The 25,225-nt window shown below is 35.9% G+C and overlaps 4 protein-coding genes across 4 annotated transcripts; 2 read left to right on the forward strand and 2 right to left on the reverse strand.

Annotated features, from left to right (window-relative positions):
• The first annotated feature begins 8,277 nt into the window (after positions 1-8,277).
• LOC106411237 (glycine-rich cell wall structural protein 1.8-like) lies at positions 8,278-9,685 on the forward strand. The gene has a single exon (XM_013851952.3). The coding sequence runs from the start codon at positions 8,326-8,328 to the stop codon at positions 9,529-9,531; it is 1,206 nt and encodes a 401-aa protein (XP_013707406.2). The 5' UTR covers positions 8,278-8,325; the 3' UTR covers positions 9,532-9,685.
• Positions 9,686-9,695: 10 nt separating this feature from the next.
• LOC106411236 (ubiquitin carboxyl-terminal hydrolase 21) lies at positions 9,696-13,398 on the reverse strand. The gene is made up of 9 exons (XM_013851951.3): positions 12,538-13,398; positions 12,322-12,442; positions 11,907-12,017; positions 11,618-11,796; positions 11,192-11,521; positions 10,975-11,097; positions 10,388-10,895; positions 10,218-10,301; positions 9,696-10,090 (listed from the first exon to the last, which is right to left on the reverse strand). The coding sequence occupies exons 1-9, from the start codon at positions 13,186-13,188 to the stop codon at positions 9,828-9,830; spliced, it is 2,370 nt and encodes a 789-aa protein (XP_013707405.1). The 5' UTR covers positions 13,189-13,398; the 3' UTR covers positions 9,696-9,827.
• A 207-nt stretch (positions 13,399-13,605) lies between these two features.
• Positions 13,606-15,811, reverse strand: LOC106411163 (probable ADP-ribosylation factor GTPase-activating protein AGD9). The gene is made up of 7 exons (XM_013851864.3): positions 15,538-15,811; positions 15,337-15,455; positions 14,722-15,139; positions 14,364-14,630; positions 14,151-14,276; positions 13,951-14,052; positions 13,606-13,873 (listed from the first exon to the last, which is right to left on the reverse strand). Exons 1-7 carry the CDS (start codon positions 15,604-15,606, stop codon positions 13,766-13,768), a joined length of 1,209 nt encoding a protein of 402 aa, XP_013707318.2. The 5' UTR covers positions 15,607-15,811; the 3' UTR covers positions 13,606-13,765.
• A 6,540-nt stretch (positions 15,812-22,351) lies between these two features.
• Positions 22,352-24,695, forward strand: LOC106410445 (transcription factor MYC3). The gene has a single exon (XM_013850939.3). It carries the CDS (start codon positions 22,662-22,664, stop codon positions 24,396-24,398), a length of 1,737 nt encoding a protein of 578 aa, XP_013706393.2. The 5' UTR covers positions 22,352-22,661; the 3' UTR covers positions 24,399-24,695.
• Positions 24,696-25,225: the final 530 nt, after the last annotated feature.

Consider the following 25,225-nt stretch of genomic DNA (forward strand, 5'->3'; position numbering starts at 1 on the left):
TTCTAAGCAGGTACCGAAATTACATTAAACCCACCCCTTTATTTAATATTTTGAGTGAGTCCAACTTATTTACAATCACACAATACATACAGCTCAAAAAGTGTTCGCTTGATCCTGATGGACAATGCATCTGCCTGTTTAAAGAGTTACATTGCAGGACAGACCTGAAACAGGAAGTCGTAATCATTACACGCATCAATCCCAGAGTGTGCAAAGGTAATATCTATCGATCTTATATGGTTGTTTTAAACGTTGTTTAATTATTAGAATGAATAGTAAATCACTCCGACATATTCTTATATGACTACAGGAAAGCTGATACTCATCTCAACACCTGCTACCCGCTTTTACTGTGACAGCACTAATGATCTTATTCGAAGCTTCAATCAGAGGAACATAGTTAGTAATCACTCATGAGTGATCAACTAGGCTTTGTTCTAGAGTCTATAACAATAATTCATTTTCATGGTTAAAATTTTTTTTTTCTTGCTTTCTATGAATCAAAGATTTTTAAAACTTCTATGTACGGCACTTTTTCTCATGTTCTATTTATCTTTTGCTCATCGAAAAATCAAACTACAACATTAGTCCATTAACTATACTACTTTTGTTTTTTAAACTGCATCACTTGGTTACTATCAAACCAATTGCGAGATATTTCAAAACTTCATTGATTGATACCTATTGGAGTGTATTTAGATTTTTAATTCTTTATGGCCCATATTTTATGTTATTGTATTTTATGATTACGTTAGAAGATTTAAATTGATTTTTATACTTAATTGAAACTGGAACATATTTTATAATTATGGTTCTAAATTAATTTTTATGTGATCCCGACCCTTAGTGACAATACATTTTAACAACACATTTAGTAACTGAAACATCCTACGGTTATATTATGTGACAATACATTTTTGTATTATAGAGTCATATTATGTGACAATACATTTTAGTAAAGAAATTAAAACACACAGAGACTTAAAAATACACATGATATTATTTTAATACAAAATTATATTAAATCTCATATTTACATGTGTTATATACAACTGATAAGGCAACTCCAGACAATATTTAATATATATGAAAATATATATTAAACATATATTTCTAAGTTAATATCATTGGTTTCATAATTGTTTAAAATATCAAAAATAAGCTTAAAATTCCCAAATATGGAAATTGGCTGGCCCATTAGTTAATCAAAACAAAATATAGAAACTGATTAAATACAACTCAAATCGGACAGGCCCGGTATATTACTAACCGTAATTGGCCCAAATTGCGAGTCACGTCAAGTTAGAGATTCGAGATTTATTTATTCCTTAGAGAGGGAAACCCGAGAGTCTTCTTCTTCTTCACTCCACCGCTATCTCTTTGAATCTCATCGCCATGGCTGACCAGAGCAGTTCTTCTACCGGTCGACGTCGGAGATTCAGCGAAGTCGACTATTCCTTCGGAGAAAACTATCGTTATCGATCAGAAGTTCCATTCGCACCATTCGAAGAGAGTCCAACGAAGCCGGCGTCTATTCCCCAGCACTGTTCCGATCATCAGAGATAAAACTCACCGTTTTCCTAATAACGAAGCCGCTACCGGGTATCGTTGTCTTTCACTCAGAGGCTTTGTGGTCCAAGGTTCTTTAGATCCTAAGGATCGCTCTTTAGATGAGGCGTTTAGGATTATCGATAGCGTAGGATGGGCTTACACTGTGATGCATGTGCATCCATTCTGTCCAAGGGTTGTAAGAGAGTTTATCTCAAACAAACCCTTTGATGATGAAGGTGTTCTTACTCGGGGACATGTGTTCCAGTTTAGCCCTTCGGTGATCGATCGATTGATGATGACACCATCGGTTACTCAGTCTTTTGGGTGGAGGGACGTTATTTTGAAGCAAGCTATCTCACACCTCACTGGAGGGGAATGCTCCGGATGGACAGGGTTCAATCTTAACGCTTTGCTCAAACCGTTCCAAGCTCTTTATCGTGTGTGTGAACTGAATTGGCTACCAGGTCCTAAGACTGACTTAATGATCAAGAATCGACTATGCCTTCTATATGCTGTGGCCGAACGCAAACCAATTAGCTTTGGCCATCTTGTGTATGATCAAGTAATCGAGATGACCCGCTTGACAGACTCGGACACGAATTTGGTTTTTCCAAATGTCATCTACCAACTCTTGGTGCTTCAACATGAGGTTCCTTTGTTACCAGGTGACGAGGAAGCAATTGGAAGAGGGCTCCCTATCCATGGATTTACAGAAGACACGAGTGGACGTAGGAGGATTAATTAGTGTAGTAGCCATCTGATTTCTTCCTATCTCCATAGTCTTTCATGGTACTTAATTTTTTGTTGTGCCTAATACATCTTCTTTTTGTTATCTCTTTAACGGTTATGCTTTAGTATGGTTTTATTGTCTAAACAAAAAATGTATAAAGTAAATTATTGGCCCCTATGGAATGTGATCAGCGGTGTATTCAAAATCTTTGCGATGTTTGCCCATGTTGAGTTTTTACTCATTTAGTTTTAGATAATGTTGAACCATATCCGAGTCTATGTGCTCCTATGTACGACTTATGTTATATCTTTGCTTTATTCTGTTATGTATTGTGATTTGTGTTTCTTTAGCTCGTGTGGCTAGCAAATGATGAGTCGAATGTATATATAATAGATCTTTTTATCAATTAGCTTGCGTCTGAATCCTCTTCTAATTGGTTATAATCTCAATGACATTTAGTTTTTGGTGTAACGTTATTGTCTAAGTTAAAATGTTGTTTTGAAATGATATTATTGTCTAAATAAAAATGCCAACACCTATGCGCACCTGCTTCACACTTCAGTCTCCTGTTTCTATCCTCCTCCGTAGCCATAATTTCAAGCTTCTACTACGAATCTTCTCTTCATAAGGTTGTTCAGTTTAACCCGAACCTGAATTCGAAATGTTTTGTAAGAAAGTCTTCAATGATCCATACATCTGATGTGTCATTGCACACATGAGTAAAAGAAGTGAAAGTTATGACAGAGCTGTCCAAATATCCCACAACAGACAATTACTTGCCAAGCACACTATGGCAAAATCTATCTATGATACTTAACATCCTACCACAAGAAAAAACTGCATTTTAGTATTCAATGACATACGGTAGATGCTACAAATTTTGTGATTTAATCTAGCAATATAAAACAATATAATTCAGCATTTCATAATAGCAGATTATGTACTTAAATATACATATGAGCACAAAAAATTTAAACTTTATCAAAAGCAGAGTATTTTAATATCCATTATATATTAAAGTATGATTACTAAAAAACAAATATAAACATCTTTTTCTTTTTACCATCTTTTAAACTAATACCTTTTGACTAATATAAACTTTAGCTATGTTGACATATAAAATAAAATACAAAATACGAGTTAATGGTTTTCCAAACAGACCATTATAAACTTCGGAAGGAAATGCTTTGATTTTACGAATTTGTTATAAAAAAAGTCAAATGATAGTAGTGATTTTGATGTTATATTTGATGTTAAAGCTTTCTCCATCAAACAATAAGATAGTGATGGTGGATAGATGAGAACAAGATAATATTATACATTGTTTTTTTAAGAATTGGAAATACATATAATATATTTCAATATAGTTTCCACTTCCACCATTTTTAGAAGTCTTTTGATAAAATATTTTATTCACAGATTTACACCGCCCAACATATCAACCAAACGATGATACAAACAAATAAATGGGACTTACACAGAGTTTTTTACCCAGCTAACCAGGTATAAACCTTTTTATATATATGACCATGGTTTTGTATTTACGTAAATTTAAACTAACTAACTTATTCCTAAACCAATTTCAGGCTGTTTCTTCCTTATGAACCACATCGCAACTTCTGATCTCCAACAGACTTAGTCTCATTCTTACATTATTTATTTTTACTTAGCTACCCTTTTTGTTTTTAAAAATTGAATAACTCGATATTCACCAATTTTCCGAACATTTTGGAAAATACAATGCCCCCATTCCAGAACCCAAAAAAAATTCATTGAACTTATAATCGGAGATAAACTATCAACAGACTTTTCCGCGCTACGCGCGGAGAGGGGATCTAGTCAATATAATTTTTGAATATGGAGTTAACAGAAACTAAATGATAAAAGAAGTAAGAGCCAAGCTCAATCAGTATATATATATATATATATGTCCTAGCAGAAACTAAGTGCATATTGGCATTGTTCTAAAAAAAACTAGGATAGCAGAAACTGAGAGCTTAGCTCTATACAATAGAGTCAGAAACTATAAATATAGAGAAAAAGTATTTTTTTTTATAGATAATATTGTCATTTCATTAATTCGGTTGAAGCAATACTAAACATAATTTTTAGAAATCATATAATCAAATTAAACTTGAGACAAATTTAATATTACGTACAGTTGTTTTGGCTCCAGAGAGCTTATAGACTTTAACCCAAATATTTTTTATTAATCTAAAAAGGTATTTTAAGATTTGGTATATGGTGAAAAGGATTACCAAACACCGTAATTCAAGAGATTGTGACATGTTACTAATGTGTTTATTAACATAGCTTAGGCCTGGAAATTTGGAAGCTCTAAATGATTTAATAAAGATTTCAATAGTTTTGGGGGTAAAATTTTTTTATTTACAAATTTAGGGGCATGTATATATAATTTTTTTCAAAAATTTTAGAGGCTTGCCCAATGTTTCATCAAGCTTGGCCTTAGACCGGCAGAATGTGTATATATTTCTAATTAACCCCTTTCGTACATATAACCAACTTAGGTTTTTCTGCCAAAATTAGTTTCTACATTCTCTGTGTATACTAGAGTCTAGACTCCAATTCTATGACAACGCAGGACATAAGTTTGCAGTGAAAGTAAAAGAACAATGAAAAGTCTAGGTGAAAGTATAAGAGACTATAAGTTTCAAAAAAAAGTAAGAGATTATATATAAAAAAAAAGAGGGTTTGGTTTGGAAATAAATGGGTTGGTAAAATCTTAGTTAAAGAGTGGAGGGTAGAAGTCAAAATTGAATACTCAACACTACTATACTTGACGATATTATAACCTTGTATCCATTTTTTAGGAACATATATCAGTGACATTATATTTTCTTATATATATATACTAGGATAAGATTCGCGCCTTGCGCGGGATTAAGTTATTATTTTTATTATATTTTGGAGAATGAAACAATAGTTTGGCTTCATTTGGATTACGGGTGTTCAACCCGGATATCGGGTTAGTTTCGGTTCGGTTCGGTTTTTTTCGGTATTTGGTTAGTAAAATATAACTACTATTCTAAATCAATATTTACTTTGACTTTAGTCTTTCACATACTTTTGAAAGATTTCAACTGGACGACTAAATTGATCAGCCAATCTTGTTGCTTTAAATCATTAGTGTTTATATATATATATTATTTAGTTTGAATATTTATTAAATAAAAATTCATATGCGTTATATTTTATGATCATTTGTAACTTATTATAACAAAAAAATAATCTATTGATCACAAAATTTTCAGAGTGGGAATATTCAAATTTCTAATAATATATAGACATTTTGAAAAATTCAAATATAACATATAAGAAAAAATATAAATGTTTTTATTATATATTTAATGTGATTTTTTAATATCTTTCAATAATATAAAATTAAAAAAAAGAACTAAGACACAAAATTGTTATCAAATATTTATTATTCATAATAATTAATTTTCATATAAACGTTAATCATATTAGGTAATTTCGTAGCTTCTAATTAAGGAAAGTGCAAAAAAAATTTGGTAGATTATTTATCAATTAGATAGTTAGTTTAATAAAAAATATAATGTAAGTCAAGATGGACCAACCTATTTTTCTAAGAATAGTATATTTTATATAGTCATTTATTAAATGAGAATTTATAATCATACAGTTCTATGATCATTCATATCATTTTATAACTGAATATTTAAATAATCGATAACAAAAATTTCAATGTGAAATCTTTAATAAGTTTATAATTTATAAATGTTTTTGAAAATTCATTGAAAGTTTTAATATTAAAATATTTATGTAATCTTATGGTATATAGTATAATCTATATATATATATAAATATATATGTTTTATTATTAAATGATATTTTTTACTCATATGGTTTTAAAATAATGTGTATCTTCTTATAATATTAAATAAAAGTTCATATTAATACAATTTTATGATCATTTGTAACTTATTATGACAAAAAAAATAATCTATTGATCACAAAATTTTCAGAGTGGGGATCTTCAAATTTCTAATAATTTATAGACGTTTTGAAAAATTCAAAATATAACATATAAGAAAAATTATAAATGTTTTTATTATATATTTAATGTGATTTTTAAATATATTTTAATAATATAAAATTAAAAAAAGAACTAAGATACAAAAATTGTTATCAAATATTTATTATTCATTATAATTAATTTTCACATATACGTTAATCATATTAGGTAATTTCGTAGCTTTTATTTAAGGAAAGTGCAAAATATTTTTTGGTACGTTATTTATCAATTCGATAGTTAGTTTAATAAAAAGTGTAATATAAGTTAAGATGAACCAACCTATTTTTCTAGGAATAGTATATTTTGTATAGTTATTTATTAAATAAGAATTTATAATCATACAGTTCTATGATCGTTCATATCGTTTTATAACAAAATATTTAAATCATCGATAACAAAATTTTCAATCTGAAATCTTTAATAAATTTATAATTTATAAATGTTCTTGAAAATTCATTGAAAGTTTTAATATTAAAATATTTATGTAATCTTATGGTATATAGTGTTTAATATATATATATATATATATATATATATATATATATATATATATATATTTATTTTATTATTAAATGATATTTTTTACTCATATGGTTTTAAAATCATGTGTATCTTCTTATAATAAAAATGTTAAACCATTGATCATTAATTTTTAACATAATAATTTTAATAGTTTTAGTCATTTATTGTCGTTTTTAAAAATTCAAAATATAACATATACGAAAAAATCTAAATTTTATTTTTATAGCTAATTTGATTGTTTAATTTATTTTAATAATATAAAATTAAACAAAAATGATGGAGGAGATATACATTGTTATCAAATCTTTATTATTAAACTCATTAATTGTCATATATATATTAGTCATTTATGGTAATTCCGTAGGTTTTATTTAAGGAAAGAAAATATCATATCATATCATTATATCATATAGTTTGACCAACTTATGTATCTAACAACATATAAAAATCGAATGTGGACCTACTTATTTTTCAATTGAATGTAATTGACTACCTAATTGAGTGTCACCTATGCATTGGGGTTTCTTTTAATTAATACAAAATTGAGGTTACATATTTTCAAATGTTTCTCAATTAATATATAAGGGATTTATTTATTCATAGTGCCAAAAGACTGAACTAGTTAATAGTTGGGTAGTTAAAGATTTCGAATGGTCATTAAAATATAAATTAAAGTGCCAAACCCGTCTTCTCCCATGGTTTCGAACATCCGATAATAGAATTAACCAAATTGATGTATATATTAGGGTTTATTTTTATTTGATCGTTACAAATATTTGCAAACAAATAGGACTAAATATAAAAGTTTCCATCCATTTGTAGCTGAAACAAATTCATGCAAACTCTAACCGCATGCATGGCAGCCCTAGTCTTATACAATCTCTTCGGGTCGAACACTATTCTCCTCTTCTTGTCGATGTTAGAATTCCAGACCTTCCTAAATACGGAGTATCTCTCTTTTTTTGGCTTTAAGCTAAACAACACCCGATACATTATCAACTTATCACATCTTAAACTCAAATTTATAACTAGGGTCTTGTTTTTAACAATTCAAATTGGTCACTAAAAGTTGTTATAGAGCTACAAGTTATAAGAATGTTGATTAGATTAGAGAGATTTTCAATAAATTTAAAACCAAAATTAGGAGTAATGGTAGGGACAGTAAATCTACACTTTTAAAGTCATAAGAGGATCTCTAACTCCACTTCATAATTTACTGCAAAATGAAATGATGAACAAACAAAAATCCTATTACTCTTTTTTTTTGTTCATCACTCTATTTTTCACTCTGTTTTGTAAATTACGGAGTTAGGTTTAAGATGCTCTAGGCATGCGCCTCTGCCTCATCAACCACTCTTACTTTTGTCAGTGGACGCGGCTTAACATACAAGACCCCAATCACTATAAATACCTCATTGAGACCTTTCATTTTAGTTCATCAACTTCAAATAATACTACTAAAACAATGGTTTCTCTCAAAGCTCTCTCAACTGTCTTTTTTCTTTTAGTCGGCGTTGGCATTTGCTACGCCACTAGCCGGAATCTCTTAACATACGGCGAAATTCCGTCTGGTCATGGTGGTGGAGGTGGTGGAGGCCACGGAGGTGGTGAAGGCTATGGAGTGATTGGTGGTGGTTATGGTGGCGGTAGTGGAGAGGGTGGTGGTGGTGGATATGGAGGAGTTGAAGGGTATGCCGGTGGTGGTGGTGGTGGTCATGGTGGAGGAGGTGGTGGAGCTTCTTCTTCCGGTGGATACGCTAGTGGAGGTGGAGAAGGAGGTGGTGGCGGTTACGGTGGAGCAACTGGTGGATATGGTGGTCATGCTGGTGGTGGTGGTCATGGTGGAGGCGGTGGTGGAGCTTCTTCTTCCGGTGGGTATGCTAGCGGAGGAGGAGAAGGTGGAGGTGGTGGTTACGGTGGAGCAGCTGGTGGTTATGGTGGACATGCTGGTGGTGGTGGTCATGGTGGAGGCGGTGGTGGAGCTTCTTCTTCCGGTGGGTATGCTAGCGGAGGAGGAGAAGGTGGAGGTGGTGGTTACGGTGGAGCAGCTGGTGGTTATGGTGGACATGCTGGTGGCGGTGGAGGTAGTGGTGGTGGTGGAGGAGCTGCTTACGGTGGTGGAGGAGATCATGCTAGCGGTTATGGAAGTGGTGGTGGTGAAGGAGCTGGTGGTGTAATTGGTGGTCATGCTGGTGGGGGAGGTGGTGGAAGCGGAGGCGGTGGAGGATCAGCTTACGGTGGTGGAGGTGAGCATGCTAGTGGTTACGGAAGTGGAGCTGGTGAAGGTGGCGGCGTGGGTGGAGGTGAGTATGGAGGTGCTGCTGGAGGTGGAGGTGGTCATGGAGGTGGAGGATCAGCAAGTGGAGGGTCTTATGGTGGTAGTTCTTATGGAGGCGGCGAAGGAGGAGGAGCCGGAGGTGGGTCAGTAGCCGGAGGCTATGGAGGTGGTGGTGGTGGAGGAAGTGGCGGAGGAGGAGCTTACAGCAGAGGTGGAGCTCATGGGGGTGGTTATGGAAGTGGTGGTGGTGAAGGAGGTGGTTATGGTGGTGAAGCAGGAGGATATGGCAGTGGTGGTGGAGGAGGTTCAGGTGGAGGCGGCAGCCAATATGGTGGTGCTTACGGTGGTGGTGGTTCAGGCGGTGGACACGGGGGTGGTGGCTATGCTCCATGAAGACACCAACTCAAAGTAAAACAAACAAAAAAGCTGGAAATTAAATGATGATTTGTATCCATTTTGGTTGAAAATGCTTTGGTTGAAAGCATTTTGTATCCATTATTGAAAATTGTATTTCCTAATAACTGAATATTAATTCTCTTCCAATTTATATGAATAAATAGCATTAATAAAAATCAATAGAATAATTTATATAAGAACTTTGATTAGAACTTTACAAAATTTGATCTAATATAATTATATAATCTAAACCGTCATAACAAATAAAGAAAGTTAATCCCAAGCTTTCATTTTCATTGCCGTTCAGAGAGATTCCTGTGAAGACTAGATCTTCTGATGTTAGAGACTTTCTTCTTCTTGACGTTAACACCCAAAGCTGCAACAAGCAATCGAGACCGAGATGAACAAGGCCTACTCCTGAGATATGAAACAGCATGGTTTTTCTCCTTAGGATCTGAAGCAGCAGCAACAATGATTCTAAAAGGATTTGTTATACAAGTTTCTTCCCTCTTCTTCTTATTTTGCAGATGCTCACGTCGAATCTGAAATGTTTTTCCTGTTACAGAATCACACACACTCAGACTCAGGATCTTCAACGTTTCTCTCATCTTACATTAAACATTATTTTCCACATATCTACTATATAATTAAAAACAAAAGCTATCAAATACACAAGTAGTTACCTTGGCGTTTCGAAAACGGATTCCGCTTTTGCATCTTGCGCTTAGTCAGAAAAGCTTCTTCACCAATGATAGCTCTCTCGGCAGCTGTACATATAATCAAACAAAAACACAACATAAGAGCCAAGTCTCAACTGAGAGTCTAATAAAAAGAACATGGTAACAGATGGTACCTTTACGTTTTGGAGACGAGACTTGCTCTTGAATCTTGAGCACAGGCACATACGCGTCATCGGTGGTAGCTCTGTTGCCATCTGGATACAAAGGACGCTCCTCTTGGTGAAAGGTCGCAGCAAATGGTTTCTCAGAGTCATCAGCCTTCGGTGAGTCAAACGCAAAATATTCGTCACCACTGTTAGATTCTGCCGAATGAAACACTTCATCTTGTGCCTCATCACAATGGTAATCTGATGAGTTTCCACACGGGATTGAAACTCCCACCGAGCCGTTACAGGCGTTGCTGGAATCAGAGACCGTCTGGTAACTAAGGTCGCTTACACACTCCTCGCTACAGGTAGTAGTAGTCTCTAGCACCGACTTGGGCGAGAAATTAATCGGAGTGGCTTCAAATAGTGTCTTCAGCTCTTCAAACGCACTAGCGAAACAAGGAGTTCCTTCTCTTGCATAGAATAACATATACGCACTCTTTGATAGAACCCATTCTTCGCTGATTCTCCTGACCTGCCAAATGGAAAAGTTGCAAATCCTTAAGAGAAGTCTACACAGAATTAAATCACAAAAATCAAAATGATTATATCACCTTTTCGTCATCAAAATGATGCCATGTCTCAGGAGCTGATCTCACATATGCTGAGTAATGACCAAAATATGTACCACTCCCAAGATGCTCCACCATGGCATAGAGATGGTATTTAGTGGAAACCTGAATAAACAGAATAAGAACATGATTGTCTGTTACAATTAGGACATTGAAATCTCAGCTTTACAGAGCAAAAGGTCAGCGAAGTTTCACTTACTTCAGGATTTTCGTTACTGCTCATGTAAGGGAGCAAGTCCAACTCCAAAGGGAACTTGACATCTTTGTTGATCTTCTGCATATAAACTCCATTGTTCTTAAACCTCTTCAAATGAAACGTAGCAACAAGAGGCAGCTGATCGAACTTAAGTTGCTTCTCCTTTGAAACTTTTTCTTTACAGTCATCACAGGTAAACTGGTCCTCGAGTTTTTCAACACATGTGAAAGACTCTAGAGCACTAGAAAGATCTTCCGCATCTTCAATTTCAAGACTCCATCCAGGGGACGTTTCAAATGTTTCTGAAACGGAATTGCAGTTGCAGCAACGAAGCTGAAAAGGAAAATATAATAATATAAGAGTCATGTATATGAAAATTTTGCTTTAAATAGTAGATAATTAGTATGGTAATGAATTGAAATTTGTTACCTTACTAACAAGACGCCCACCAAAGACATGGTCAACAATGTTAACATCTTGAGAAGAAACAGAGGGAGGGTTATCTCTACGGCTACGATCCAAACAACATTTCTCTAGCTTATCCAGAAACGACTGTAGAAACTCATGAGCGTCTTCTTGGTGGTTTATCTGGAAGTCGGATGAGAAATCTGTAGTTGGTTTAAGGATAAAAACCATTTACATGAACAGATATGAAAAAAAACAAAGCTATGAAAACAGAAGAGAACAGAATCTAAAATACTAAAGGTGAGAAGGATACAATAAAGGTTATCACGAAACCGATCAATCATTATATCAAATCCTGAAGACCTCAGAGCATGCTCAATATGATATCGGAGAGAGCGCAGAACACAGAAACTCTCATTGCCACCTGAAAGGAATGAAAAAAATGAGCTATAAGATGAAAGACTGTGAACAAATCAAGACACCAACTAAGATCAGACCCTAAAATGCAAACAAGACACCAAGTAAAACCAGATAATAAAACACAATCAAGCCACCAACTAAAATCAGAACATGAAAAAGTCAAGACACAAAGTAAAATGAGATCATAAAACAATCAAAACACCAACTAAAATCAGACCATAAACACAATAAAGACACAAAGTAAAATGAGATCATAAAACAATCAAGACACAGAAACTCAAAATCAGAACATAGAACAGTGCACTTACAGTTGCAAGGGCAGTGATATTTGTAAGAGCGAAGGCTAGCGAGAAGAGGAACAGTGTGAGTAAGGCACTGTAACACGGAAGCTATGAAACAAGTGTTCCCTGAATTATTCAATCCAGCACCCTGAAAGAAAAAAAAAAAGATTCAGTTATTTAAATAAATTTGTTTGAAAACAACAAAAAAAAAAAAGAGATTATTTTTGATAGAAGGGAACATACAACGCCAGTGGGTTTGTTCTTAGGAGACGAGCATGAGAAGATATCAATAGGTTTTGGGAGCTCCATCTTGAGATCATCGTCGCTATTATAGTCGAAATTCGGCATGTATCTCCTCCTTGAAGGGTGATTATACAAGTCTCCATAGACAGAGTGTGGAGCGCTCCTGAATCGGAAGATTTTGTCGTTGAGATCATCGTCATCGTCACTACTATAGTCAAAATACCGCATGTGTCTCTTTGGTGGACGACGATTACACGAGCCGATTCTGTTGCTGCTGTCAGGTGAAATCTGAGCCGTTGGCATCATCTGAAGGTCTCCGCACTCGATCTCTTCAGCCGACGAAGAGGGGGATTCATCTAGGGTTTGGATCTGAGGAGGAGACTGGTCCTGAATCTGAGGGATTGGGGACGAAAGAGTGAGCGATTGAGAAACAAGGGCTCGAATCGGAGCGGTGGGTGAAGACTCGTCTTCGTCTAGGGTTTCGATTATCGGCGACGATTCCGCCATCAACAACAAACCTAGATCGAATTTTCTGAGGAAGAAGCTACGGAGTTTGGTGAAGTAGAGGAAACTGAGGAGGAAGATACCACCGAGGAGGAGGAGAGAAGCAGAGTCTACAAGAAAGGGTTTTGAATTGGGAGGGAAAATCATGCCGCCATATTTCTTTTCTTAGGGTTTTGTTTTCACCTCTTTCCAGACGGTTTTACTGTAAACGTTTTGGACCTTTTTTGACCAATTTCCTTTTTACACTCAAGATTTCTAATCTGTCATTAATAAATATCCTTTAAACAGATGAACTAGGAAATATGCTAATTGTTAACCTAGTTTATGAATTTGTTGGTTTATATACTCTACTGTTTTGTTTCTTTATTACCTTTTATCTTTATCCAGTTATTTTTTATATTTAAAATCCAGTTATTTTGTACCATGTCAATTACTTTTTTTCTTTTTTTGTAACACAGTCAATTACAATTACTTTTATGATGTTTATCTAACGTTTTATATTTAACAAAAAAAACAATTAGGATCCAAGAGAATGTTAACAACAAATATCGAGATCCTACAGGATTGATTTCAGTGACTTTGTTAACTTTTGATGTTTTTTAATCTTTTAACAACATTGGTTGAAACTGAAACTGTCAAATATATTGGTACAGAACAAACATAAAAAGTATTTTTATAACCCTTTCAAATCCCACATTGTGGCAAAAGATCGTTTCATGTTTTCTTAGAGCATTCTATCTTGAAGATCACCGAATATACCAGATGCCAATGACCCCAGCTTCTTGCTCCTCTCTTCCGCTATGTTCACAAGAGAGGACACATCTTGCTGCGCCTGGCCGTGGGAAAAACAAAGTTAATTCAGAAAAGTGAGTTAACGAAACTGACTTCTTACTAAGAAATTTATTTTACCTGGAAAGAAATTCGGTTGATGAGATCACTTGCAGTGATATCAATGTTGGAATCATCTTGTCCATGACCAAAAAGATCAGCACTTGAAATAGCTGCTGAGCCCTGTTAGTTTTTGTAATCGCATTATAGGTAAATCTAAACTAGACCTTCTAAATTTACATATATATAAAAGTTTTTTTTGGTTTTGTGACAATAAATACCGAGAACTTCTGAAGTGTAGCTTTTGATTCAAGATCAGCATCTCTGTTCTGATTCCCGTAAAACTGAGCAGAGGAAATCGATTTGGCGTTTGAAAACTTCTTTCTTGCTTCATCAGTTTCTTCAACCTACGCAAGTAAGAAAACAGTCGGTAAATTGTGAAATCAATCTCTTTCTTGGCTTCTTATGTTTGAAAATGCAAAGACTTCTTTTACTTGAACTTTTGAGGAGCTTGAGGTTGATTTCTTGGAGAAAGCAGTGTCCATTCCATACTCATTAAAGAAATTCGATGACTTTGGTGGAGCGACATGGCTAAGCACTCGTGTGCCACTTTGCCCACCAGACTGCTCCTCATCAAAGTACTCAAACCGAGAGGCAAACGATGATCCAGCTGATGATGACGACGTGTTTTTAGTCGAAGAAACAGCAGGAATCACAGGTACAGGCTCTTCAGGCTTCTGCTCATAAAGGTTCTCTTTTGGCTGCATAACATTAGAGAACAATCTTAAACAAAACCAAGAAAAGAGAGGACAAGCCAACACTTCAACTCTTAAGAAAACTAAAATCTTTTACCTTAGTGGTAAGCTTACGAGCACCAAGACCACCAGTCTTCCCTGTCTTTCTAGCACCAAGAGGTTTCTTAAAGGTACTAGCCACAGCTCCCTGGGAAGCTTTTGGTGAAGAAGAGACAGCAACAGTTGCCTCTTGCTTAATAACCAAAGAAGTCTCTTTTGCTGGAGGCTCAGATGATTCCACTGGCTGAGAAGTAGCAACAACAGATGAAGGCAAAGGAGCTTCTTCAGCCATGGCTTTAGCAACTTCCTTAGCGAGAGTTTGCTTATACAAATCAGCAGCTCTCGAAGTGTACTTAGCATCGATTCTGCCACCGTCGTTCCATCCATGCTGCTTGAAAAACACCTGAGCTCGGTTGTTCCCACCAAACATCATCGTTCTGAGCTGCTCAGGACTCCACGAATCCAAGTTCGTCGACCTAAAAATTAATAATCAATTTGATTAAGATCCATAGAAGACAAAAGAATCTCCTCTCCTAATCAAAGTAACAGAAAGAACCGACGTCGTATTGGATAATCCAGCCACACACCTCAAAACCCTATCTAGAACTTCACGAAATTGCTAAAAGCTAGAACTAAGCCTAGGGAGTTCGATTAAACGCTGCGTTTTACAGACCTGACGAAGCTGATGTGGACACCGAGGTTTCGATGAACAGCAGAGCAATCGATGCAGAGAAAGACGCCGTAAGTAACCGAAGCCCAGGTTGGATTCTTCGCGCTACAATCGAAGCACACCTACAATCAAGGCCGTATTAGCTCCAGATCTGATCGAATTTCAATAATTTAAATCCGAGAAGTTGGGAGAAAGCTAACCAACCTTGTTCTCGGATTTGGCTTTGAGTTTTCTGAACACAACGTTCTTATCCGCGTGATTCTCAGTCGCCATCGTTAAGGAGCTATGCAGGAGATTTTACAGATCGAAAGAAGATGAAAATCTGGAGAGATCTGAACAACTACTAGTGACGACGACGATGGATCAAACTCTCTCTTCTTCAAAGCTGTTGAGAAATTATTATTTTCTTTTTATTTCGTGTTTTCGTTTGGTTTCTTCTAAAACCTGTAAAGGTACTTTAATAATGCTTTGTTCGTTTTCGATAGATCAGGCCTAACATTAGATTAGCTAAATAAATACTAAACTTAATGGACCTATCTGGCCCATTTATAGAAGCCCATTTCACGATATGAACATCGTGGGTTTCCTACTAATCTGCCAATACATAATAACCTGTCAACGTTGTTGTGCTGCTGAAAGAAAATTTCAACCACACTTTGTTCACTTGTCCTCTATTAGTGACAGCTTCGAAGCAACAAATCTGTTCATGTCAACTCAATGTGTGTTTTCGATGGAAATGACTTCGATAATCTTTCAAGGAGATTGCAAGACACTCATACAGTGTAGCAATGGCAGGACAACTTTTTTTGGTTTGATGGGAATATCCGCAATGATATTAGTTGGTGAGCTTTTGAAGTTTAGGTCTATTAGATGATAAGCATTATCTCTTGTATCTATTAGAATATGCTTGTGTATATTTCTTTTCTTTTTTTTAAAAAAAATGTTAAATTTGTATTCAATCAAAAAGCTTTGTTACAACTAAGTGTAGACCTATTTAAGAGCAACTTCTATCATATACTCATTTACTCTTAAAGATCTTTAGCAAAAGAAAAAAAAACTCTACACCTTTGTATTGAACCAATATTGAAGTATGTTCTCCAACCCTCTCCCTCCTTTGTATCGCATCACACTTAATTTGTTTCTTATTCCTTTATCAAGAAGCCTTTTTACTGCGCCTAAGGGAAGTGGTTGCTCTCCATGCTTGATTTTATTTCTTTCTCTCCAAATCATATGAATACTTGCTTGAAAGGCATATCTTGTACAAAACACTCTCCGCCTTTCTCTGTCTGCTCTACTTAGTAACACTACCACTTTCTATTAGAATATGCTTGTGTATATGCTTGTGTATATTTCTTTTCTTTTTTTAAAAAAAATGTTAAATTTGTATTCAATCAAAAAGCTTTGTTACAACTAAGTGTAGACCTATTTAAGAGCAACTTCTATCATATACTCATTTACTCTTAAAGATCTTTAGCAAAAGAAAAAAAAACTCTACACCTTTGTATTGAACCAATATTGAAGTATGTTCTCCAACCCTCTCCCTCCTTTGTATCGCATCAGACTTAACTTGTTTCTTATTCCTTTATCAAGAAGCCTTTTTACTGCGCCTAAGGGAAGTGGTTGCTCTCCATGCTTGATTTTATTTCTTTCTCTCCAAATCATATGAATACTTGCTTGAAAGGCATATCTTGTACAAAACACTCTCCGCCTTTCTCTGTCTGCTCTACTTAATAACACTACCACTTTCTGCCAGACATTTGTATAAGAACTCCCCAATATACCTTTCATAAGATGATCCCATATCTGCGAAGAGTAAGAGCATTGCTTGTGTATATTTCTATTAGTTAAGAACTTCCCTGATATCTATCATTCGATTGTACTATATATTTTGAGGAATGATAACGTAAATATTCAGGGGAAATCATATTCACTTAAATGGTATCAGAGGGTTCTCGTTCCTGAACCAATTCTATTCTCAATATCTCTCTCTCACGCTTCTTCTCCTTTTCTTCTTCTTTCATTCATTCCTCTATCTTTCTGAATCAAAAAATGGCCGCTGAGAGAGCTTATGGTGTGACCAATATAAAACATTACATTCCCTTCTCTTGGATCTCGACGACGGCAACAATGATGCCTGGAGGGAGCTCTTTCTCACCCACTGCCAGAGTTTCGACGTCTCCGGTCATCTAGACGGAACGTTGTTACCAGCAAACGACGATGATGCTGCGTGGACTAAGCGAGACGGCTTAGTCAAACTATGGTTGTACGGAACATGTCCAAGGACTTGTTCAAAGGCACCTTCAAACATGGAAGAACATCACGCAAGATTTCGATTCGCCTTGAGAACTTCTTCAGAAACAACAAAGAGGCACGCGCTATCCAACTCGATCACAAATTTCGTACGACAGAGATAGGCGATCTCTCTATCCATGCCTACTATCAAGAGCTCAAGTCAATCTTGGATCTCCTAGCTAACGTTGACGCACCAATCACAGAGAGAACCTTGGTCACATACTTGCTCAACGGACTCAATGGCAAGTACGACAACATCATCAACGTCATCATGCATCGTCAGCCTTTTCCTACTTTTGAGGAAGCCCGTTCCATGCTTATCTTAGAAGAAGATCGTCTTGGCAAAGGTAAGAAGACACTGTCCACAAATGACGCGTCATCTTCCTCCGCCAAGGTGCTCATTGCCACAGTCTCAAACTCAGATTCCAAGAGCGGACACCAACAACAACAACCAGCACGCTTCAACCAAAACAGAGGAAACAGAGGAAGATGTGACAATCGGGGCAGAGGTAGGCACAACTACAATCAAAACCGACCACAGTTCAATCAATGGAACACGTCGGTTACCCTATGTGGCCTCCTCAACAATTCAATCCATGGACTCAACTACCTAACATACCTTTCCCTCAACAAGGTCTTCTTGGAGCTCGTCCTCAACAACATCATGGAGCGTTTGGCAATGCTGCGAACCAAAAACAGAAGCCGACAATGGATTTCGCTTCGGCATTCAACACATTGACACTCATGGATCCGTCAGATAACCAGTGGTATATGGACTCAGGCGCAACAGCACATCTCTCCAACACCACAGGTAATCTTAAGTCCATTTTTAATTCTAGCATCGGAAAAACAGTCACCGTTGCAAACGGAGGTAGGATTCCAATAAACTCATCTAGATACATCTCTTTTCCTACTAAATCTCGTCCTCTTTCTCTAAACAATGTTCTTGTCACACCCTCAATTATCAAAAATTTAATTTATGTATGTCGCTTTACTCGTGATAACAAATGTTATGTTGAGTTTGATCCTTTCAATTTTTCTGTGAAGGATCTAACGACCAGGAAGACAATTCTCCGCAGTGACAACACTGGAGACTTGTATCCTCTTCACGATCTCAATAATAAAGCGACTACGCAGCCCTCAGCTTTTCTCACTGCTTCTTCTGATGTTTTGCATCGCCGCCTTGCTCATCCCGGCGATCAAACTTTAAATTTTCTGCTATCTACTTCATCTCTATCATGTAATAAAAGAGATCAATTTCATTTATGCTCAGCTTGTCATTTTGCCAAACACACTAAACATCCCTATTTTACTTCTACAAACATTTTCAAAGAGCCTTTTGAAATCGTTCAATCTGATCTATGGACCTCGCCAATACCGAGTATAAGTGGGATCCAGTACTACGTATTCTTCCTTGATCACTTCACCCACTTTCTCTAGGTTTACCCCATGCAATACAAACATGAGACATACTCTAAGTTTGTCAACTTCGCCACCTATGTTAAGAACCAATTTGGTAAAGATATAAAGTCACTTCAATGTGATAACGGTGGCGAGTTCAATAACAAACAGTTTCATGATTTCTTCGCAACAAAGGATATAATATTCCGTTTTTCATGTCCCTACGCTTCTCAACAAAACAGAAAATCAGAGAGGATAATACGCACAATTAACAATGCAGTGCGTAGCCTTCTCTTTCAAGCTCATCTACCTTCAACCTTCTGGGTGGAAGCTCTTCGTACGGCAGTCCATATCAGGTCATGTTCTTTCTTCCATGTCTTAGGATAAAGTTGCACAATGTATAGCTAAATAGGGTGCTTTGAACAATAATTTATAACTAAATTCTGTTCATCCACTCGAGTGACTAAGGGGCTGTTTATTTCACCATTTGTCATCTCCATTCAGATGATTCATTTGTATGATCTATTCAGATGATCCATTCAGATTTTTGTGACTGTTTGTTTGTCCATCCAGATAGTTCATCTAGATGAATCATCTAAATTGAACTTTTGTTTGTTTATTTATTTTCATTTCCATCCAACTGAGTTTAGTAAACAAATTACAAAAATACATTTGTGTTAATTTAATAATATATTTGATATTAAGTTTAACTATCTTACATTTAGTTATTTAGTCTAATATATTTACATTATAATTATTTCAAAATTAACGAGTTTCTTTGTGGTTTTGGCGGGAAAACAAGATTTTTTGGTTTTAGCGGGAAACACACATTTTTCGGTTTTGGCGGAAAAAGAAATTTTTTTGGTTTTGCCGGAAAAGCGCGTTTTTGCGGTTTTGGCGGGAAAATACGTTTTTGCGGTTTTCGCAGGAAAACACGTTTTTGCGGTTTTCGTGAGAAAACGAGATTTTCGGTTTTGGCGGGAAAATGAGTTTTTTTCGATTTTGGCGGAAAAACGCGTTTTGGCGGGAAAATACGTCTTTTTGGTGGAAAAATGAAAATTTTCGGTTTTAGCGGAAAAAACGAGATTTTGCAATTTTAGCGGGAAAAAACGTTTTTGCGGTTTTTGCGGGAAAATGCGTTTTTGGGGTTTTAGCGTGAAAACGTGTTTTTTGCAATTTTGGCGGGAAAAACGAGATTTTCTAGTTTTGGCGGGAAAACATGTTTTTGCGATTTTGGCGGGAAAACATGTTATTGTGTTTTGGCGGAAAATTGCGTTTTGGGGTTTCAGTGTGAAAACACGTTTTTGCGGTTTTTGCGGGAAAACACGTTTTCACAATTTTGGCGGAAAAACATGTTCTTACAATTTTGGCGAGAAAATGCGTTTTTGAGGTTTTGGCGTGAAAAATTAGTTTTTAGATTTTTGCGGAAAAACACATTTTTGTGGTTTTGTCAGTTTTCGTGTGTGACAAAATGATATTATGTTTAGATTTGTAATTTGTGAATTACATTAAGAGCATAATAGACATTATACTATTTTGAATGAATCATCTCCATTCAAATGATCCAAATTGGTTCAGCTGGATGAACTTTAAAATTAAGCCTAAATTTTTGAAAGTCATTCGGATGATCCATGCGAATGAGTTGCACTTTTAATGTCTAAACAAACAAAATTCTAATCCTCATCCAGATGGCTGATCCAGATGGAGAAAGAAACGGATCCTCACTCTTTTGTACCATTGCTCTGCAACATCTCAGTTTGATTGACAATATATTTCGTTTTGTCGAAAAAACTGGACTTTCTATTTTGTTATACAAATATATTTTAAAGAATATCACAAAAAACAAATTTGTAACAAACTCTCGGGAATCTTCTGGTTGTCCAAAATTGTCACAAGTTGTTAGAATCTTTATGTGTTTGTCCAATAGAAACATTGTTCAGTTTTTTTCATTTTAATTGTTGGTTTACTTATAGGTTCTAAATTTGAAGTTATTAACTAGCCTCTTTTTAAACTCTTAATTGTCAAATATTATTTTGATCTCTTTTGTAGTATGGTATTGATAAAATTGGTCGTTTGAAATATAGATCACTAGAGAGAAACAATTAGATTATGATACATTGTTATTAAAATAATAATTATGTTATGAAATCCCTAAAGTACTTGAGACATTGTGTTCTGTGACATGTTTATGTCTTTGCAAAACTAGCTAAAAGCTAAAGGAATACAACTAATTTATTATGTTATGACTATGATCATAAGTATATGCCATATGGTGTTACTCTGTGATTAGTGGGCCGTGGGCGTAAAGTTTGTTGCAAGTCACAGCATCCACGAGAAACACGTGAAGAAGAGCATTTTAGCCATCCTCACTTAACCATTTTATATTGTGTATTAAATCATGTATATTGTCACTGAATATTTTTCTTCCTTTTTCGAGGATATCATGTTTATGGTCAATATCATGTGTAATTTTTTTTTGTCATTATCATATGTAACTTTTTTTTTTTAGAATTTCATGTCTAACTTTTTTTTGAAATGACATATTTTGGTGGTCATGAAATTTATAGCAAAACGGTTGAAAATTAGAACTGTGGACTAAAATATGGTATATTCTGTATGAAACAATTATCAAAGATTTTAATTAAAAATGTCAGTATTAGTAAGAAAATCATGAAAATCAGTCATGAGTAGGCCTAGCCAGGACCCAAATAATTAAAAGTTGGCTACACACAATTGTCCCAACATGATATGTAGTTTTTGTTATTAATCCGAATATGACTAATTGAGACATGAGAGAAATATCATTTCATTATACTTTTTGTTAATAATTGATTAATATCATTTTCATCGATTAATGAATTCTGTACTTTATAATTGTATATTTTGGACCGTAGAATCTGAGGAAGAGTAGATAATTCTGTCGCCATTACAATGATTAAAACATCGGTATACAATTCTGATTTTAAACTAATATCAACAATCCATTAAACCATTATTTTCAGTTTATCTTCTAAGAAATAAATGTTTTTTGCTGAATTCATTTGGGATGGAAAATAACATATTTTAGAATTTAAAGATAAATTTAGTTAAACAGTATTTTCGCTTAAACAAAAAATAGTATTCATATTTATTTTCCAACTAACTAAATAAATAGTTTTACGGAATTTATTTTGGTTGCGACAGGGAAAATTAACAAATAATTCTGGCACATATTTTGGAATAGAAACGTATTTAAATGTTTGGTGGACAAAAGAGTGGTCCAAGTGAAAATGATCATATAAATAATATTTTTTTGGCGGACCACAGGTATTTCACAATTGATAAAATTTACGTTTTTGTAATAGTAACGGAATATTTGATAATTTTATAATCGAGCTTTTGTCGTATAATATGGGAGTGTTGCAAGTTGCAACTCTCAAATCTTTGAGCATATTTTTTATGGAAAAAAAAAAACAATTTTCTAACAATAAAATATAGTAGAGAATCCTCTTCAGACAATCACTAAACGCCATTCGCGTAGCGTTTCCACTTTTGATTCTCCTCCAACACGTCACCTCTCTCTCTCTCTCCAGACCAGAAAAGTCTTCAACTTTCACCGGAAAATTTCATCTTCCCTTTCTCCACCAGATGTTCACATGAACGACTACTTACTCAACGAGTCAGCACCCACCGAAGACAACGCGTCGACGGCGATGGAAGCTTTCATCAGAACGAACCACTCATCTCTCTGGCCACAACCACCTGTTCCCACTCCTTCTCTTCCTTCACTCTCCCAATTCAACGAAGACACTCTCCAGCAACGTCTCCAAGCTTTGATCGAATCCGCCGGTGAAAAATGGACTTACGCGATCTTCTGGCAGATCTCGCACGACTTCGAATCTCCCACGGGAGACAACGCGGTGGTCCTCGGATGGGGAGACGGGTATTACAAAGGAGAAGAAGATAAAGAGAAGAAGAAGAAGAGCTCCAACTCGAATCCGGCGGAGCAAGAGCATCGGAAGAGAGTCATCCGTGAGCTTAACTCGTTGATCTCCGGCGGAGGAGTGGGAGTCTCCGATGATTCCAACGACGAGGAAGTCACGGATACAGAGTGGTTCTTCTTGGTCTCGATGACTCAGAGCTTCGCGAACGGCGTTGGACTTCCCGGGGAATCTTTCTTAAACTCTCGCGTGATTTGGTTATCCGGGTCGGGTGCTTTAACCGGGTCGGGTTGTGAACGGGCGAGTCAAGGTCAGATTTACGGGCTGCAGACGATGGTGTGTATCGCTGCGGAAAACGGCGTCGTTGAGCTTGGTTCTTCGGAAGCGATAAGTCAAAGCTCAGATCTGATGGATAAAGTCAACAGTCTGTTCAATTCGAACAACGGTAACGGTGGAGAAGCTTCTTCTTGGGGGTTTGGTCTGAATCCGGACCAAGGAGAGAACGATCCAGCTTTGTGGATCACTGAACCGGCAATCGAACCGGTTCAATCCGGTTCTCATAAGCTTGAGAAGAACGAGAGCTCGGTTGAAAACCCTAGAAAAAACCCTCAGAACCCGTTTCTTGTGGAGCAAGATTTCAACTTTCAAGCTGGGTCGTCGAAGATGATGAAACCTAGCGAAACTCTGAGTTTCACGGCGGAGGAGAGCAACAAGAGGAAGTCTCCGGTGTCCAAAGGGAGTAACAACGAAGAAGGAATGCTTTCTTTCAGCACGGTGGTTCGATCCACCGCGAAATCCGGCGAGTCTGATCATTCTGATCTTGAAGCGTCGGTGGTTAAGGAAGCAATTGTGGTTGAACCGGAGAAGAAACCGAGGAAACGTGGGAGAAAACCGGCTAACGGAAGAGAAGAGCCATTGAACCATGTGGAAGCAGAGAGGCAGAGAAGGGAGAAGCTAAACCAGAGATTCTACTCTTTGAGAGCTGTGGTTCCCAACGTGTCGAAAATGGACAAAGCTTCTCTTCTTGGAGACGCCATTTCGTATATCAACGAGCTGAAGTCGAAGCTGCAGCAAGCGGAGTCAGACAAAGAAGAGATTCAGAAGCAGCTAGATGGGATGAGCAAGGAAGGAAACGGTAAAAGCGGCGCGTCCAGGGCGGTTAGAGAACGCAAATCGTCGTATCAAGATTCGGCGAGTTCTGTAGAAATGGAGATTGATGTGAAGATCATAGGTTGGGATGTGATGATTCGTGTACAATGCAGCAAGAAGAATCATCCTGGTTCAAGATTCATGGACGCGCTTAAGGAACTGGATTTGGAAGTGAATCACGCTAGTTTATCTGTGGTGAATGATTTGATGATTCAACAAGCTACTGTGAAGATGGGGAGCCAGTTCTTCAATCATGATCAGCTCAAGGCTGCTTTAATGTTGAAAGTTGGAGGAGACAATTGAACAAAGTCGAACATCTTTAAGAGATGAAAGGGGATCGAACGTAGAGGGTAATGTATGATCTTTTGGCTCTTTGTAAATTAGTAACTAGTCATTATGCATCACCAGCTTCATGTTGTTGTTCATTAGGAGAAGCATGTTTAGTTCTTAGTTTTAGTGTTTTTCATAAGTGTTAAGTGAGATGAAAGTTGGAGACCAGCGAGAGGGTAGTAAAATAATAAATCTTTGGTTGTACTTGTATGTATATTATATGTATGGAGTAAAGATTAAGTGGAATTCCATCGAAGTTTATAGGTTGTATCACTATGAATAAATTTCGTGCAACTTAAAACCAATTACGAAGCACTTTTCATTTGGTCACAAGCCATTTCTCACTGTGTTATGTAAACTTTTAGGTTAGTTTGTTTAGGATAAAGCTAACAAGGCAACGGAAAATAAGTGGCCTAACAACAATACAAAACAAAGATCAAGTTATTTTTAATAAGGAAAAATTCTTTGGAAATACACAAACTAATTTTTGTTTGCTAATAAAATACTTAAACTATTTTGGATCTCCGTTTAACATACGAACTAATTTTCATTGCCTATTAAACACACAAACTTTTGAAATTCGCAGATTTTACATATTGTTGTAGACGGCGTTAACTATATTTAATGGAAGTGTTGACGACGTTACTATTTAATTAAACACATGTTTAAATTGTGAAAAGAAAATTCTTTAAAATACACGAACTAATTTTTATTTGCTAATAATATATACGAACTATTTTGGATCCCCGTTTTTTTTAACACTGAATGGTATTAAACCCTTTAGGCAAATGTATCAGATC

The sequence above is a fragment of the Brassica napus genome, chromosome C7 (genome assembly GCF_020379485.1).
Source record: "Brassica napus cultivar Da-Ae chromosome C7, Da-Ae, whole genome shotgun sequence".
In the NCBI taxonomy this organism is placed as follows: domain Eukaryota; kingdom Viridiplantae; phylum Streptophyta; class Magnoliopsida; order Brassicales; family Brassicaceae; genus Brassica; species Brassica napus.

Excerpts from the sequence above, each read along its gene's own strand:
- LOC106411237 (XM_013851952.3), top strand. The coding sequence starts at position 8,326 with ATGGTTTCTCTCAAAGCTCTCTCAACTGTCTTTTTTCTTTTAGTCGGC.
- LOC106411236 (XM_013851951.3), bottom strand. The coding sequence starts at position 13,188 with ATGATTTTCCCTCCCAATTCAAAACCCTTTCTTGTAGACTCTGCTTCT. Across the intron at positions 12,443-12,537 it reads AGAACAAACCCACTGGCGTT|GGTGCTGGATTGAATAATTC; the intron begins GTATGTTCCCTT and ends TTTTTCTTTCAG. Across the intron at positions 10,302-10,387 it reads CTCGTCTCCAAAACGTAAAG|CTGCCGAGAGAGCTATCATT; the intron begins GTACCATCTGTT and ends TTATATGTACAG.
- LOC106411163 (XM_013851864.3), bottom strand. The coding sequence starts at position 15,606 with ATGGCGACTGAGAATCACGCGGATAAGAACGTTGTGTTCAGAAAACTC. Across the intron at positions 15,456-15,537 it reads AAGCCAAATCCGAGAACAAG|GTGTGCTTCGATTGTAGCGC; the intron begins GTTGGTTAGCTT and ends CCTTGATTGTAG. Across the intron at positions 15,140-15,336 it reads GTCCACATCAGCTTCGTCAG|GTCGACGAACTTGGATTCGT; the intron begins GTCTGTAAAACG and ends ATTAATTTTTAG.
- LOC106410445 (XM_013850939.3), top strand. The coding sequence starts at position 22,662 with ATGAACGACTACTTACTCAACGAGTCAGCACCCACCGAAGACAACGCG.